This window comes from Oncorhynchus mykiss, chromosome 16, assembly GCF_013265735.2.
Source record: "Oncorhynchus mykiss isolate Arlee chromosome 16, USDA_OmykA_1.1, whole genome shotgun sequence".
NCBI lineage: Eukaryota > Metazoa > Chordata > Actinopteri > Salmoniformes > Salmonidae > Oncorhynchus > Oncorhynchus mykiss.
Window position 1 is genome coordinate 71,284,029 of NC_048580.1, and position 18,684 is coordinate 71,302,712.

Consider the following 18,684-nt stretch of genomic DNA (forward strand, 5'->3'; position numbering starts at 1 on the left):
TTACACTGTGTACAAGACAGTAGTTTTGGAATCGTTAGTTAGATTACTTGTTGGTTATTACTGCATTGTCGGAATTAGAAGCACAAGCATTTCGCTACACTCGCATTAACATCTGCTAACCATGTGTATGTGACAAATAAAATTTGATTTGATGATTTGATTTTGATTTGACATTGACTCTGTACCGTAACACCCTGTATATAGCCTCCACATTGACTCTGTACCGTAACACCCTGTATATAGCCTCCACATTGACTCTGTACCGGTACCCCTTGTATATAGCCTCCACATTGACTCTGTACCGGTACCCCTTGTATATAGCCTCCACATTGACTCTGTACCGGTACACCCTGTATATAGCCTCCACATTGACTCTGTACCGGTACCCCTTGTATATAGCCTCCACATTGACTCTGTACCGGTACCCCCTGTATATAGTCTCCACATTGACTCTGTACCGTAACACCCTGTATATAGCCTCCACATTGACTCTGTACCGGTACCCCTTGTATATAGCCTCCACATTGACTCTGTACCGGTACCCCCTGTATATAGTCTCCACATTGACTCTGTACCGTAACACCCTGTATATAGCCTCCACATTGACTCTGTACCGTAACACCCTGTATATAGCCTCCACATTGACTCTGTACCGTAACACCCTGTATATAGTCTCCACATGGACTCTGTACCGTAACACCCTGTATATAGTCTCCACATTGACTCTGTACCGTAACACCCTGTATATAGCCTCCACATTGACTCTGTACCGTAACACCCTGTATATAGCCTCCACATTGACTCTGTACCGTAACACCCTGTATATAGCCTCCACATTGACTCTGTACCATAACACCCTGTATATAGTCTCCACATGGACTCTGTACCGTAACACCCTGTATATAGTCTCCACATGGACTCTGTACCGTAACACCCTGTACATAGTCTCCACATGGACTCTGTACCGTAACACCCTGTACATAGTCTCCACATGGACTCTGTACCGTAACACCCTGTATATAGCCTTCACATTGACTCTGTACCGTAACACCCTGTATATAGTCTCCACATGGACTCTGTACCGTAACACCCTGTATATAGTCTCCACATTGACTCTGTACCATAACACCCTGTATATAGTCTCCACATGGACTCTGTACCGTAACACCCTGTATATAGTCTCCACATTGACTCTGTACCGTAACACCCTGTATATAGCCTCCACATTGACTCTGTACCGTAACACCCTGTATATAGTCTCCACATGGACTCTGTACCGTAACACCCTGTATATAGTCTCCACATGGACTCTGTACCGTAACACCCTGTATATAGTCTCCACATTGACTCTGTACCGTAACACCCTGTATATAGCCTCCACATTGACTCTGTACCGTAACACCCTGTATATAGCCTCCACATTGACTCTGTACCATAACACCCTGTATATAGTCTCCACATGGACTCTGTACCGTAACACCCTGTATATAGTCTCCACATGGACTCTGTACCGTAACACCCTGTACATAGTCTCCACATGGACTCTGTACCGTAACACCCTGTACATAGTCTCCACATGGACTCTGTACCGTAACACCCTGTATATAGCCTCCACATTGACTCTGTACCGTAACACCCTGTATATAGTCTCCACATGGACTCTGTACCGTAACACCCTGTATATAGTCTCCACATTGACTCTGTACCATAACACCCTGTATATAGTCTCCACATGGACTCTGTACCGTAACACCCTGTATATAGTCTCCACATTGACTCTGTACCGTAACACCCTGTATATAGCCTCCACATGGACTCTGTACCGTAACACCCTGTATATAGTCTCCACATGGACTCTGTACCGTAACACCCTGTATATAGTCTCCACATTGACTCTGTACCGTAACACCCTGTATATAGCCTCCACATTGACTCTGTACCGTAACACCCTGTATATAGCCTCCACATTGACTCTGTACCGTAACACCCTGTATATAGTCTCCACATTGACTCTGTACCGTAACACCCTGTATATAGCCTCCACATTGACTCTGTACCGTAACACCCTGTATATAGTCTCCACATTGACTCTGTACCGTAACACCCTGTATATAGCCTCCACATTGACTCTGTACCGTAATACCCTGTATATAGCCTCCACATTGACTCTGTACCGTAACACCCTGTATATAGCCTCCACATTGACTCTGTACCGTAACACCCTGTATATAGCCTCGTTATTGTTTTTGTTTTATATATATATATTTTCTAACTTATGTATGTTTTAATAAATATTTTCTTAACAGTCATTTCTCTTAAAACTGCATTGTTGGTTTAAGGGCTTGTAAGTAAGCATAATGAACCTGTTGTGTTCATTTTATGTGCCAAATACATTTGGATTTGATTTGACTATAATATTTGTCTTTGTCTTTTTATCTATTAAATAGAAGAAGGATAAAAATCACTAGGATTGTATAGAAAGAATGCACCCTCACTTGCTGCGCGTGTGGACCGGAGACAGAAATTGTTCACCCAATCAGACTAGCTGTAGTCGTGTTGTTGCCGTGACTGCTGTGTCACGCTGCTCCGCTCTAGCAGATAGCAGCCCGAAGCGACCAGAGAGAGATAAAAAACTGCCGCGTTGGAGAGTGAACGCAATGAGGGAGGAGAGGGAAGAGGGAGATTAAGAATTAGAGTTGGGGATAGATGGAGAATTAGAGGTGGGGCTAGATGAAGAGATTGAGGTCCGTGTAAAAGGAGAAGATAGAGCTGAGGACCATCGACATTTCTCCTCTTCTCTCTTAACAATGCACCTCTACCTGAAATAACAGAAGCATGCGTATGAGAACGAATCCCCGGAGCGCGTCTCTCCAGGAGCGGATATCGAGCCAAATTAATGACAGGAAGGAATAACGGTTTTACGCACCAGGACCGACGTGGGTTCGTTAGCAACAATGTGGTGCATCAACTGCGCCTCAGACAAGACTCCTGTTATTCTAAATAACAACAAGCTGATACACTGGTAAGGGCGCGTTTGAGTTGTATTGTAGATTGCTGTTTATGAAAGATTATGCGGCAATAATTGATATTCGCCAGGAAAAAAAAAACAGATTGTTACATTCCATGGCATTGCGTATATTTGTCTTTTCCAACCGCATAAATGATTGTGATATGCTGAAGAAATGAATGGTTTAAGGTAAAGGATAGTATTGGCAGTTAGTTGGTCAATATGGTTTTTGTGGACTGCAACAGAAAACGGCTTTGTTATTGAACTGCTGTTTGATGTGCTGCCTCAAATGTCGACCCATGTTCTGTACAGTAACAGCCTACAGCAGAGCCCATTCTGTACAGTAACAGCCTACAGCAGAGCCCATTCTGTACAGTAACATCAGCCTACAGCAGAGCCCATTCTGTACAGTAACATCAGCCTACAGCAGAGCCCATTCTGTACAGTAACATCAGCCTACAGCAGAGCCCATTCTGTACAGTAACAGCCTACAGCAGAGCCAATTCTGTACAGTAACATCAGCCTACAGCAGAGCCCATTCTGTACAGTAACATCAGCCTACAGCAGAGACAATTCTGTACAGTAACACCAGCCTACAGCAGAGCCCATTCTGTACAGTAACATTAGCCTACAGCAGAGCCCATTCTGTACAGTAACATTAGCCTACAGCAGAGCCCATTCTGTACAGTAACAGTAGCCTACAGCAGAGCCCATTCTGTACAGTAACAGCCTACAGCAGAGCCCATTCTGTACAGTAACATCAGCCTACAGCAGAGCCCATTCTGTACAGTAACATTAGCCTACAGCAGAGCCCATTCTGTACAGTAACATTAGCCTACAGCAGAGCCCATTCTGTACAGTAACATTAGCCTACAGCAGAGCCCATTCTGTACAGTAACATTAGCCTACAGCAGAGCCCATTCTGTACAGTAACAGCCTACAGCAGAGCCCATTCTGTACAGTAACAGCCTACAGCAGAGCCCATTCTGTACAGTAATATCAGCCTACAGCAGAGCTCATTCTGTACAGTAACATCAGCCTACAGCAGAGCCCATTCTGTACAGTAACATCAGCCTACAGCAGAGCCCATTCTGTACAGTAACATTAGCCTACAGCAGAGCCCATTCTGTACAATAACATTAGCCTACAGCAGATCCCATTCTGTACAGTAACATCAGCCTACAGCAGAGCCCATTCTGTACAGTAACAGCCTACAGCAGAGCCCATCCTGTACAGTAACATCAGCCTACAGCAGAGCCCATTCTGTACAGTAACATTAGCCTACAGCAGAGCCCATTCTGTACAGTAAAATCAGCCTACAGCAGAGCCCATTCTGTACAGTAACAGCCTACATCAGAGCCCATTCTGTACAGTAACAGCCTACAGCAGAGCCCATTCTGTACAGTAACATCAGCCTACAGCAGAGCCCATTCTGTACCGTAACATCAGCCTACAGCAGAGCCCATTCTGTACAGTAACATCAGCCTACAGCAGAGCCCATTCTGTACAGTAACATCAGCCTACAGCAGAGCCCATTCTGTACAGTAACATTAGCCTACAGCAGAGCCCATTCTGTACAGTAACATTAGGCTACAGCAGAGCCCATTCTGTACAGTAACAGCCTACAGCAGAGCCCATTCTGTACAGTAAAAGCCTACAGCAGAGCCCATTCTGTACAGTAACATCAGCCTACAGCAGAGCCCATTCTTTACAGTAACATCAGCCTACAGCAGAGCCCATTCTGTACAGTAACATCAGCCTACTGCAGAGCCCATTCTGTACAGTAACATCAGCCTACAGCAGAGCCCATTCTGTACAGTAACATCAGCCTACAGCAGAGACAATTCTGTACTGTAACAGCCTACATCAGAGCCCATTCTGTACAGTAACATCAGCCTACAGCAGAGCCCATTCTGTACAGTAACATTAGCCTACAGCAGAGCCCATTATGTACAGTAACAGCCTACAGCAGAGCCAATTCTGTACAGTAACATTAGCCTACAGCAGATCCCATTCTGTACAGTAACATCAGCCTACATCAGAGCCCATTCTGTACAGTAACATCAGCCTACAGCAGAGCCCAATCTGTACAGTAACATCAGCCTACAGCAGAGCCCATTCTGTACAGTAACATCAGTCTATAGCAGAGCCCATTCTGTACAGTAACATCAGCCTACAGCAGAGCCCATTCCGTACAGTAACATCAGCCTACAGCAGAGCCCATTCTGTACAGTAACATTAGCCTACAGCAGAGCCCATTCTGTACAGTAACATTAGCCTACAGCAGAGTCCATTCTGTACAGTAACAGTAGCCTACAGCAGAGCCCATTCTGTACAGTAACATCAGCCTACAGCAGAGCCCATTTTGTACAGTAAAATCAGCCTACAGCAGAGCCCAGTCTTTACAGTAACATCAGCCTACAGCAGAGCCCATTCTGTACAGTAACATCAGCCTACAGCAGAGCCCATTCTGTACAGTAACATCAGCCTACAGCAGAGCCCATTCTGTACAGTAACACCAGCCTACAGCAGAGCCCATTCTGTACAGTAACATCAGCCTACAGCAGATCCCAATCTGTACATTAACAGTAGCCTACAGCAGAGCCCATTCTGTACAGTAACATTAGCCTACAGCAGAGGCCATTCTGTACAGTAACAGCCTACAGCAGAGCCCATTCTGTACAGTAACATCAGCCTAGAGCAGAGCCCATTCTGTACAGTAACATTAGCCTACAGCAGAGCCCATTCTGTACAGTAACATTAGCCTACAGCAGAGCCCATTCTGTACAGTAACAGCCTACAGCAGAGCCCATTCTGTACAGTAACATCAGCCTACAGCAGAGCCCATTCTGTACAGTAACAGCCTACACCAGATCCCATTCTGTACAGTAACAGCCTACAGCAGAGCCCATTCTGTACAGTAACATCAGCCTACAGCAAAGCCCATTCTGTACAGTAACATTAGCCTACAGCAGAGCCCATTCTGTACAGTAACATTAGCCTACAGCAGAACCCATTCTGTACAGTAACATTTGCCTACAGCAGAGCCCATTCTTTACAGTAACAGCCTACAGCAGAGCCCATTCTGTACAGTAACAGCCTACAGCAGAGCCCATTCTGTACAGTAACATCAGCCTACAGCAGAGCCCATTCTGTACATTAACAGCCTACACCAGAGCCCATTCTGTACAGTAACATCAGCCTACAGCAGAGCCCATTCTGTACAGTAACATCAGCCTACAGCAGAGCCCATTTTGGACAGTAACATCAGCCTACAGCAGAGCGCATTCTGTACAGTAACATCAGCCTACAGCAGAGCCCATTCTGTACAGTAACAGCCTACAGCAGAGCCCATTCTGTACAGTAACATCAGCCTACAGCAGAGACCATTCTGTACAGTAACATCAGCCTACAGCAGAGCCCATTCTGTACAGTAACATCAGCCTACAGCAGAGCCCATTCTGTACAGTAACATCAGCCTACAGCAGAGCCCATTCTGTACAGTAACATCAGCCTACAGCAGAGCCCATTCTGTACAGTAACATCAGCCTACAGCAGAGCCCATTCTGTACAGTAACATCAGCCTACAGCAGAGCCCATTCTGTACAGTAACATCAGCCTACAGCAGAGCCCATTCTGTACAGTAACATCAGCCTACAGCAGAGCAGGCTACAGTTTTGTCGGTTGGAATATGTCCTCTTAACTCTCTCAGGTAGGATAACAGTTGGAATTTGTCCTCTTAACTCTCTCAGGTAGGATAACAGTTGGAATACGTCCTCTTAACTCTCTCTCTCAGGTAGGATAACAGTTGGAATATGTCCTCTTTTAACTCTCTCTCTCAGGTAGGATAACAGTTGGAATATGTCCTCTTTTAACTCTCTCTCTCAGGTAGGACAACAGTTGGAATTTGTCCTCTTAACTCTCTCAGGTAGGATAACAGTTGGAATACGTCCTCTTAACTCTCTCTCTCAGGTAGGATAACAGTTGGAATATGTCCTCTTTTAACTCTCTCTCTCAGGTAGGATAACAGTTGGAATATGTCCTCTTTTAACTCTCTCTCTCAGGTAGGATAACAGTTGGAATTTGTCCTCTTAGCTCTCTCTCTCAGGTAGGATGACAGTTGGAATTTGTCCTCTTAACTCTCTCTCTCAGGTAGGATAACAGTTGGAACATGTCCTCTTAACTCTCTCTCTCAGGTAGGATAACAGTTGGAACATGTCCTCTTAACTCTCTCTCTCAGGTAGGATAACAGTTGGGGAGAAAGGAGACCAACCACTAACATTAAAAAAAAGATGCATTGTGTTCTGTGTTAATCTTTGACTTCTCTACAAATCGACAGCTTCCACACGTTCATTTTATTGACCACTTGTGTGGTGGTATGTACTTAATATAGGGTGTGTGGTGGTATGTACTTAATATAGGGTGTGTGGTGGTATGTACTTAATATAGGGTGTGGTGGTATGTACTTTGTCACACCCTGGTCAAAGTATTTTGTGTTTATCTTTATTTATTTGGTCAGGCCAGGGTGTGGCATGGGTTTTTGTATGTGGTGTGTATGTATGGGGATTGTAGCTAGTGGGGTGTTCTAGCTAAGTCTATGGCTGTCTGAAGTGGTTCTCAATCAGAGGCAGGTGTTTATCGTTGTCTCTGATTGGGAACCATATTTAGGCAGCTATATTCTTTGAGTTTGTGGTGGGTGATTGTCCTTAGTGTCCTTAGTGTTAGTTTGCACCAGTTTAGGCTGTTTCGGTTTTCATTACGTTTATTATTTTGCACTGTTTGTATTTAGATTCGTGTTGCTATAGTCAATAAACATGGATCGTAATCTACACGCCGCATTTTGGTCCGACTCTCCTTCACATACAGAAAACCGTTACAGAATCACCCACCACAAAGGGACCAAGCAGCGTGTCAACAGGCAGGAACAGCCCAAAGTGGAGTACAGTATGGACTATACTTCTTGGGAGGAGATAGACAGGTGGGCGGTCGACCCAGGGAGAGTGCCGGAGCCCGCCTGGGATTCGATGGAGCAGTGCGCGGAAGGATATAGGAGAATGGAATTTGCAAAGCAAGCAAGGCGGCGCGGACGGAGGCCCCATAGTCAGCCCCAAAAATTTCTTGGGGGGGGGCTCAGGGAGAGTGTGGCAGAGTCAGGAGCCAGACCTGAGCCAACTCTCCCTGTTTATCGTGAGGAGCCAAGGAGGAGACCAGAACCAGAGCTGGTGTTGGAGGTGAGCGAAACAGAGACTGTGAAGGAGTTAATGGGGAAATTGGAGGAGAGAGAAATGAGGGAGTTGCTGTGTTGGTGTTTAAAACATGGAATTCGCCCGACGGAGCGTGTCGGGGATTTGATGGCACCTGGGTCAGCGCTCCATACTCGTCCTGAGGTGCGTGTTAGTCGGCTGGTGAAGATGGTGCCAGTCTCACGTACCAGGCCTTCTGTGCACCTCCCTAGCCTTGCACGTCCTGTGCCAGCACCGCTCTCAAGATCTCCAGTACGCCTTCACGGTCTAACCCATCCTGTGCCACCTCCACACCCCAGCCCTCCGGTAGCAGCTCCCCGCACCAGGCTTCCTGTGCGTGTCCTCGGCCCAGTACCACCAGTGCCAGCACCACGCATCAGGCCTACAGTGCGCCTCGCCTGTCCAGCGCTGTCGGAGCCCTCCTCCTCTCCAGCGCTGTCGGAGTCTCCCGCCTGTTTAGCGCTGTTAGAGCCTTCCTTCTCTACAGCGCTGCCGGAGTCTCCCGCCTGTTCAGAGCTGCCAGTTAGCATAGAGCTGCCAGTTAGCATAGAGCTGCCAGTTAGCATAGAGCTGCCAGTTAGCATAGAGCTGCCAGTTAGCATAGAGCTGCCAGTTAGAATAGAGCTGCCAGTTAGCAAGGAGCTGTCAGTCTGCAAGGAGCTGCCAGTCTGCAAGGAGCTGCCAGTCTGCATAGAGCTGCCAGTCTGCAAGGAGCTGCCAGTCTGCAAGGAGCCGCCAGAGCTGCCTGTCTGCAAGGAGCCGCCAGAGCTGCCAGTCTGCAAGGAGCCGCCAGAGCTGCCAGTCTGCAAGGAGCCGCCAGAGCTGCCAGTCTGCAAGGAGCCGCCAGAGCTGCCAGTTAGCATGGAGCAGCCAGGGCCGCCAGTCAGTATGGAGCAGCCAGGGCCGCCAGTCAGCATGGAGCAGCCAGGGCCGCCAGTCAGCATGGAGCAGCCAGGGCCGCCAGTCAGCATGGAGCAGCCAGGGCCGCCAGTCAGCATGGAGCAGCCAGGGCCGCCAGTCAGCATGGAGCAGCCAGGGCCGCCAGTCAGCATGGAGCAGCTAGTCAGCATGGAGCAGCCAGAGCAGCCAGTCAGCATGGAGCAGCCAGAGCTGCCAGTCAGCATGGAGCAGCCAGTCAGCATGGAGCAGCCAGAGCTGCCAGTCATCATGGAGCAGCCAGTCAGCATGGAGCAGCCAGAGCTGCCAGTCGACCAGTCTCTCCCAGATCTGCCAGTCGACCAGACTCTTCCAGATCTGCCAGTCGACCAGACTCTTCCAGATCTGCCAGTCGACCAGACTCTTCCAGATCTGCCAGTCGACCAGACTCTTCCAGATCTGCCAGTCGACCAGACTCTTCCAGATCTGCCAGTCGACCAGACTCTTCCAGATCTGCCAGTCGACCAGACTCTTCCAGATCTGCCAGTCGACCAGACTCTTCCAGATCTGCCAGTCGACCAGACTCTTCCAGATCTGCCAGTCGACCAGACTCTTCCAGATCTGCCAGTCGACCAGACTCTTCCAGATCTGCCAGTCAGCCAGGATCTGCCGAAACCACCAGCCAGCCAGGATCTGGTAGATTCATCAACCTGCCTGAGCTTTCTCTCACTCCTGAGCTTCCTCTCACTCCTGAGCTTCCTCTCACTCCCGAGCTGCCTCAGTCCCGAGCTGCCCCTCAGTCCCGATCTGCTCCTCAGTCCAGTGGGGTTCTGGGTGAGGACTACTAGGCCATGGTCGGCGGCGAGGGTGGACTATCCAGGGACGCGAGGAGAAGGGACTAAGACATTGATTGAGTGGGGTCCACGTCCCGCGCCGGAGCCGCCACCATGGACAGACGCCCACCCGGACCCTCCCTATTGTTTTGAGGTGCGTTCGGGAGTCCGCACCTTAGGGGGGGGGTTCTGTCACACCCTGGTCAAAGTATTTTGTGTTTATCTTTATTTATTTGGTCAGGCCAGGGTGTGGCATGGGTTTTTGTATGTGGTGTGTATGTATGGGGATTGTAGCTAGTGGGGTGTTCTAGCTAAGTCTATGGCTGTCTGAAGTGGTTCTCAATCAGAGGCAGGTGTTTATCGTTGTCTCTGATTGGGAACCATATTTAGGCAGCCATATTCTTTGAGTTTGTGGTGGGTGATTGTCCTTAGTGTCCTTAGTGTTAGTTTGCACCAGTTTAGGCTGTTTCGGTTTTCATTACGTTTATTATTTTGCACTGTTTGTATTTAGATTCGTGTTGCTATAGTCAATAAACATGGATCGTAATCTACACGCCGCATTTTGGTCCGACTCTCCTTCACATACAGAAAACCGTTACATACTTAATATAGGGTGTGTGGTGGTATGTATTTAATATAGGGTGTGGTGGTATGTACTTAATATAGGGTGTGGTGGTATGTACTTAATATAGGGTGTGTGGTGGTATGTACTTAATATAGGGTGTGTGGTGGTATGTACTTAATATAGGGTGTGTGGTGGTATGTACTTAATATAGGGTGTGGTGGTATGTACTTAATATAGGGTGTGTGATGGTATGTACTTAATATAGGGTGTGTGGTGGTATGTACTTAATATAGGGTGTGTGGTGGTATGTACTTAATATAGGGTGTGGTGGTATATACTTAATATAGGGTGTGGTGGTATGTACTTAATATAGGGTGTGTGGTGGTATGTACTTAATATAGGGTGTGTGGTGGTATGTACTTAATATAGGGTGTGGTGGTATGTACTTAATATAGGGTGTGGTGGTATGTACTTAATATAGGGTGTGTGGTGGTATGAACTTAATATAGGGTGTGGTGGTATATACTTAATATAGGGTGTGTGGTGGTATGTACTTAATATAGGGTGTGTGGTGGTATGTACTTAATATAGGGTGTGGTGGTACGTACTTAATATAGGGTGTGGTGGTATGTACTTAATATAGGGTGTGGTGGTATGTACTTAATATAGGATGTGGTGGTATGTACTTAATATAGGGTGTGTGGTGGTATGTACTTAATATAGGGTGTGGTGGTATATACTTAATATAGGGTGTGGTGGTATGTACTTAATATAGGGTGTGGTGGTATGTACTTAATATAGGGTGTGTGGTGGTATGTACTTAATATAGGGTGTGTGGTGGTATGTACTTAATATAGGGTGTGGTGGTATATACTTAATATAGGATGTGTGGTGGTATGTACTTAATATAGGGTGTGTGGTGGTATGTACTTAATATAGGGTGTGGTGGTGGTATGTACTTAATATAGGGTGTGGTGGTGGTATGTACTTAATATAGGGTGTGGTGGTGGTATGTACTTAATATAGGGTGTGGTGGTGGTATGTACTTAATATAGGGTGTGTGGTGGTATGTACTTAATATAGGGTGTGTGGTGGTATGTACTTAATATAGGGTGTGTGGTGGTATGTACTTAATATAGGGTGTGGTGGTATATACTTAATATAGGGTGTGTGGTGGTATGTACTTAATATAGGGTGTGTGGTGGTATGTACTTAATATAGGGTGTGGTGGTATGTACTTAATATAGGGTGTGGTGGTATGTACTCAATATAGGGTGTGTGGTGGTATGTACTTAATATAGGGTGTGTGGTGGTATGTACTTAATATAGGGTGTGGTGGTATGTACTTAATATAGGGTGTGGTGGTGGTATGTACTTAATATAGGGTGTGGTGGTATGTACTTAATATAGGGTGTGGTGGTATATACTTAATATAGGGTGTGTGGTGGTATGTACTTAATATAGGGTGTGGTGGTATATACTTAATATAGGATGTGTGGTGGTATGTACTTAATATAGGGTGTGGTGGTGGTATGTACTTAATATAGGGTGTGTGGTGGTATGTACTTAATATAGGGTGTGGTGGTGGTATGTACTTAATATAGGGTGTGGTGGTGGTATGTACTTAATATAGGATGTGGTGGTGGTATGTACTTAATATAGGGTGTGGTGGTATGTACTTAATATAGGGTGTGTGGTGGTATGTACTTAATTTAGGGTGTGTGGTGGTATGTACTTAATATAGGGTGTGTGGTGGTATGTACTTAATATAGGGTGTGTGGTGGTATGTACTTAATATAGGGTGTGGTGGTATATACTTAATATAGGGTGTGTGGTGGTATGTACTTAATATAGGGTGTGTGGTGGTATGTACTTAATATAGGGTGTGGTGGTATGTACTTAATATAGGGTGTGGTGGTATGTACTTAATATAGGGTGTGTGGTGGTATGTACTTAATATAGGGTGTGTGGTGGTATGTACTTAATATAGGGTGTGGTGGTATGTACTTAATATAGGGTGTGGTGGTGGTATGTACTTAATATAGGGTGTGGTGGTATGTACTTAATATAGGGTGTGGTGGTATATACTTAATATAGGGTGTGTGGTGGTATGTACTTAATATAGGGTGTGTGGTGGTATGTACTTAATATAGGGTGTGGTGGCATGTACTTAATATAGGGTGTGGTGGTATGTACTTAATATAGGGTGTGGTGGTATGTACTTAATATAGGGTGTGTGGTGGTATGTACTTAATATAGGGTGTGGTGGTGGTATGTACTTAATATAGGGTGTGGTGGTATGTACTTAATATAGGGTGTGTGGTGGTATGTACTTAATATAGGGTGTGGTGGTATGTACTTAATATAGGGTGTGTGGTAGACCTAAAACATTACAGGGTGAATCAAGGTGTTAAAATGTCTATACTGATATATTATGTCACCTTTATATGGAGGTGAAGATATTGTTTTTTAAAGTACAGTATGACAATACTATACTATATCCTAAAATGATGGATATCTTAGTAGAGACACTGTGTGTGTGTGTGTGTGTGTGTCCTTCACAAACAACCGTTTTAGTCTACCATATAAAGGACAATATCATTATCCCAATGAGTTGTCACATCTAGTGTGTGTGTGTGTGTGTGAAATGAGAGGGTGAACTCATGAAGAGAGTCTATTTTATAAGCAGTAGTGAGTTACAGCCATGTGCTTTTTAACTATACCAGCTAGCCCAGACCTCATACACCCTTTTGTAAAGTGTGTCTGTGTGTTGGGTTGTGATGTCTCTCTTACTTAAATAATTGGTTTATAGATTTGCACTGACCTATCAGAGAGAGTCAATCCTTTAAAAACAGACCTTGGATCAACGATCCTCTCTCTTTCTCACCTCGCCTGCCTCGCCTCAAAAAAAGGCTGGTTACGGGGTCTAAATCACTAAGGACTTGGAATAGTCCACAAAAAGGCTCTACAGCGTCTCTTCCCCCTCAGGAGGCTGAAAAGTTTGGCATCGGCCCTCAAATCCTCGAAAATGTATCCAGCTACTCCTCTGAGACGGTCTTGATTGGCTGCATCACTGCTTGGTATGGTAACAGGACCGCCCTGGATCGCAGGGCGGTACAGAGGGTGGTGAGGACAGCCCAGTACATCACTGGGGCCCAGCTCCCTGCCATCCAGAACCTCTATATCAGAGGGTGGTGAGGACAGCCCAGTACATCACTGGGGCCCAGCTCCCTGACATCCAGGACCTCTATATCAGAGGGTGGTGAGGACAGCCCAGTACATCACTGGGGCCCAGCTCCCTGTCATCCAGGACCTCTATATCAGAGGGTGGTGAGGACAGCCCAGTACATCCCTGGGGCCCAGCTCCCTGACATCCAGGACCTCTATATCAGAGGGTGGTGAGGACAGCCCAGTACATCACTGGGGCCCAGCTCCCTGACATCCAGGACCTCTATATCAGAGGGTGGTGAGGACAGCCCAGTACATCACTGGGGCCCAGCTCCCTGTCATCCAGGACCTCTATATCAGAGGGTGGTGAGGACAGCCCAGTACATCACTGGGGCCCAGCTCCCTGTCATCCAGGACCTCTATATCAGAGGGTGGTGAGGACAGCCCAGTACATCCCTGGGGCCCAGCTCCCTGACATCCAGGACCTCTATATCAGAGGGTGGTGAGGACAGCCCAGTACATCACTGGGGCCCAGCTCCCTGTCATCCAGGACCTCTATATCAGAGGGTGGTGAGGACAGCCCAGTACATCACTGGGGCCCAGCTCCCTGTCATCCAGGACCTCTATATCAGAGGGTGGTGAGGACAGCCCAGTACATCCCTGGGGCCCAGCTCCCTGACATCCAGGACCTCTATATCAGAGGGTGGTGAGGACAGCCCAGTACATCACTGGGGCCCAGCTCCCTGCCATCCAGGACCTCTATATCAGAGGGTGGTGAGGACAACCCAGTGCATCACTGGGGCCCAGCTCCCTGCCATCCAGGACCTCTATATCAGAGGGTGGTGAGGACAGCCCAGTACATCACTGGGGCCCAGCTCCCTGCCATCCAGGACCTCTATATCAGAGGGTGGTGAGGACAACCCAGTGCATCACTGGGGCCCAGATCCCTGCCATCCAGGACCTCTATACCAGGCGGTGAGAAAAGAGATTCCAGCCAAAAAGTTTTAAAAAGAATAGAGACTTCTCTCTCTCTCTCTCTCTCTCTCCCTCTCTCCCTCTCTCCCTCTCGCCCTCTCTCCCTCTCTCTCTCTCTCTCTCTCTCTCTCTCTCTCTCTCTCTCTCTCTCTCTCTCTCTCTCTCTCTCTCTCTCTCTCTCTCTCTCTCTCTCTCTCTCTCTCTCTCTCTCTCTCTCTCTCTCTCTCTCTCTCTCTCTCTCTCTCTCTCTCTCTCTCTCTCTCTCTCTCTCTCTCTCTCTCTCTCTCTCTCTCTCTCTCTCTCTCTCTCTCCTCCCCCCAGCCCTGGCCACCTGTCCTCCCTCCCTCTGTTGTCCAATAGCAGAGATCCATTCCTCGTCTCTGAATGCTCCTGATCCTGTCATCACCACCACTCTCTGTACTCAGATGTTAACCAGTGTTTCCCCTAGAATAGTTTTACATTATTACAATCCCCTAGATTATTTTCCAAATTCCCCACCCACATCCTCTACCCACCAACAGCTTCAATTCAAAACTATTTAAATAGAAAAATCCTTCAGTGGAGCAACAGAGCTGGTGGGATGGGTCCTTCCCACCTACATATTACTAGGGGAAGCACTGCTGTAAACTCATCCCAACCTCTCTCTATGGTGGCCAGTTTCAGCCACAGCTCTGTCGAATTGTGGTATAGTGTTGGGTTGCCACGTTATGGCATTGAATCTAGTTTGTCTACCAACTCGTCTCAGTAAGATGTTATGGATCGACGTGCCATGTTGAATCGGATCTCTGAAACTCACTTAAATAATACCTTTGATGATACAGTGGGGGAAATGCATGGTTATAACATCTACAGAAGAGACAGAAATGCCAAAGGTGGAGGTGTTGCTGTTTATATTCAGAACCACATTCCTGTAAAGATTAGAGAGGATCTCATGTTAAATACTGTTGAAGTAATATGGCTACAGGTTCATCTGCTTCACCTAAAGCCCATTCTGGTGGGAAGCTGCTATAGACAGTCAGTATCTGGATAATGATAAATACTGTTGAAGTAATATGGATACAGGTTCATCTGCCTCACCTAAAGCCCATTCTGGTGGGAAGCTGCTATAGACAGTCAGTATCTGGGTAATGTTAAATACTGTTGAAGTAATATGGCTACAGGTTCATCTGCCTCACCTAAAGTCCATTCTTGTGGGAAGCTGCTATAGACCACCAAGTGCTAACAGTCAGTATCTGGATAATATGTGTGAAATGCTTGAAAATGTGTGTAATATCAACAGAGAGGTATATTCTCTGGGTGATTTCAATATTGACTGACTTTCATCAAGCTGCCCACTCAAGAAACAACTTCTAACTGTAACCAGTGTCTGCAGCCTGGATCAGGTTATCAGTCAATCTACCAGGGTAGTTACAAACAGCACAGGAATTAAATCATCAACATGTATTGATCACATCTTTATTAATGCTGCAGAAATGTGCTTTAAAGCAGCATCCAGATCCATAGGATGTAGTGATCACAATATAGTAGCCATATCTAGGAAAAGCCAAGTTCCAAAGGCTGGGATTGATGATGAATTGAAAATTTGTATGGTTGAGAGGGATGAGGCAAAAGAAATGACAAATAGGTCTGGCTGTACAACCGATTGGCAAACATACTACAAATTGAGAACTCATGTGACTAAACTGAATAAAAATGAGAAGAGACTACACTATGAAATAAAGATAAATGACATAAAGAATGATAGTAAAATCTTTTGAGCTTCTTCTATTACATTTTGGGAAAAAAGGTTCATCTGATTCATTCATCGAAAACATTGTAATTTTGGCTCAAATATCCAACCAATCAGCTTGTTACCAAACCTTTTGGAAAAAATAGTGTTTGACCAGATACAATATGATTTTACTGTAAACAAATTGACAACAGACTTTCAACACGCTTAAGGACATTCGACAAGCACGGCACTTACTTAAATGACTGATGATTGGCTGAGAGAAATTGATGATAAAAACATTATGGGAGCTGTTTTATTAAACTTCACTTTTGACATTATTAACCATAGTCTGCTGCTGGAAAAAAACAAACTGATGTGTTATGGCAACACCCCCTGCAATAATATGGATAAAGAGTTACCTGTCTAACAGAACACAGAGGGTGTTCTAGAATGGAAGCCTCTCCAACAAAATCCAGATGGAATCTGGTATTCCCCAGGGCAGCAGTCCAGGACTCTTACTTTTTAAAATCTTTACGAATGACATGCCACTGGCTTTGCAATACTTATCAAAGAGTTGCAATTAGATTCAGAGTGGGTGGCAAGGAATAAGTTAGTCCTAAATATTTCTAAAATTAAAAGCCTTGTATTTGGGACAAATAATTTACTAAACCCTAAACCTCAACTAAATATTTTAATAAATAATGTGGAAATTGAGCAAGTTGAGGTGACTAAACTGCTTGGAGTAACCCGGAATTGTAAACTGTCATGGTCAAAACATATTGATACAACAGTAGCCAAGAAGTCTGTCTATAAGTCCTAAGTAAGTCCTCTATAGTAGTCTGGGCTTCTCTCTCCTCTATAGTAGTCTGGGCTTCTCTCTCCTCTATAGTAGTCTGTGCTTCTCTCTCCTCTATAGTAGTCTGGGCTTCTCTCTCCTCTGTAGTAGTCTGGGCTTCTCTCTCCTCTATAGTAGTCTGGGCTTCTCTCTCCTCTATAGTAGTCTGGGCTTCTCTCTCCTCTATAGTAGTCTGGGCTTCTCTCTCCTCTATAGTAGTCTGGGCTTCTCTCTCCTCTATAGTAGTCTGGGCTTCTCTCTCCTCTATAGTAGTCTGGGCTTCTCTCTCCTCTGTAGTAGTCTGGGCTTCTCTCTCCTCTGTAGTAGTCTGGGCTTCTCTCTCCTCTATAGTAGTTTGGGCTTCTCTCTCCTCTATAGTAGTCTGGGCTTCTCTCTCCTCTATAGTAGTCTGTGCTTCTCTCTCCTCTATAGTAGTCTGGGCTTCTCTCTCCTCTATAGTAGTCTGGGCTTCTCTCTCCTCTATAGTAGTCTGGGCTTCTCTCTCCTCTATAGTAGTCTGGGCTTCTCTCTCCTCTGTAGTAGTCTGGGCTTCTCTCTCCTCTGTAGTAGTCTGGGCTTCTCTCTCCTCTATAGTAGTCTGGGCTTCTCTCTCCTCTATAGTAGTCTGGGCTTCTCTCTCCTCTGTAGTAGTCTGGGCTTCTCTCTCCTCTATAGTAGTCTGGGCTTCTCTCTCCTCTGTAGTAGTCTGGGCTTCTCTCTCCTCTATAGTAGCCTGGGCTTCTCTCTCCTCTATAGTAGTCTGGGCTTCTCTCTCCTCTGTAGTAGTCTGGGCTTCTCTCTCCTCTGTAGTAGTCTGGGCTTCTCTCTCCTCTGTAGTAGTCTGGGCTTCTCTCTCCTCTGTAGTAGTCTGGGCTTCTCTCTCCACTATAGTAGTCTGGGCTTGACTTCTCTTGTCCTCTACCTTACTGTAGGGGGAGTTCTCTCTTACACAGCCAGATACACGACAATACCCAACAACCACTATCTCTCTGGGTACCCTTACAGCTAGATTCTAACTGATAGAGCAAATGTCCTCGTGAATCTGGTTCCACTCAAGGTTTTCTTCCTTTTAGGGCCTGTTTCCTTGCCGCAGTGCTGCTGCCTGCTCATTGGAGGACAACAGTAGGCTGTGGGTTACTGCAAACCATTTAGTTATGAAATATTATGTAATTGATGACAAATGTCAAGAATTTTTTTTTCCCCCGCACCCAGGTGTAGTGTGATTAGGATATGTTACCATTACAGTGTAGTGTGATTAGGATATGTTACCATTACAGAGTGATTAGGACATGTTACCATTACAGTGTAGAGTGATTAGGATATGATACCATTACAGTGTGATTAGGATATGTTACCATTACAGTGTAGAGTGATTAGAATATATGTTACCATTACAGAGTGATTCGGATATGTTACCATTACAGTGTAGAGTGATATGGATATGTTACCATTACAGTGTAGAGTGATATGG

General features: G+C 45.9%; 1 protein-coding gene across 1 annotated transcript in view; it reads left to right on the forward strand.

The window, feature by feature from the left end:
• Window positions 1-2,517: 2,517 nt before the first annotated feature.
• Window positions 2,518-18,684, forward strand: part of LOC110491184 (IQ motif and SEC7 domain-containing protein 1-like) — a gene marked incomplete at its 3' end in the record, with an annotated part of 75,927 nt that continues 59,760 nt past the window's right edge. The window contains exon 1 of the mRNA XM_036945798.1: window positions 2,518-3,022. Coding sequence (XP_036801693.1) covers window positions 2,955-3,022 — 68 coding nt within the window. The remainder of the gene's footprint in view (window positions 3,023-18,684) is intronic.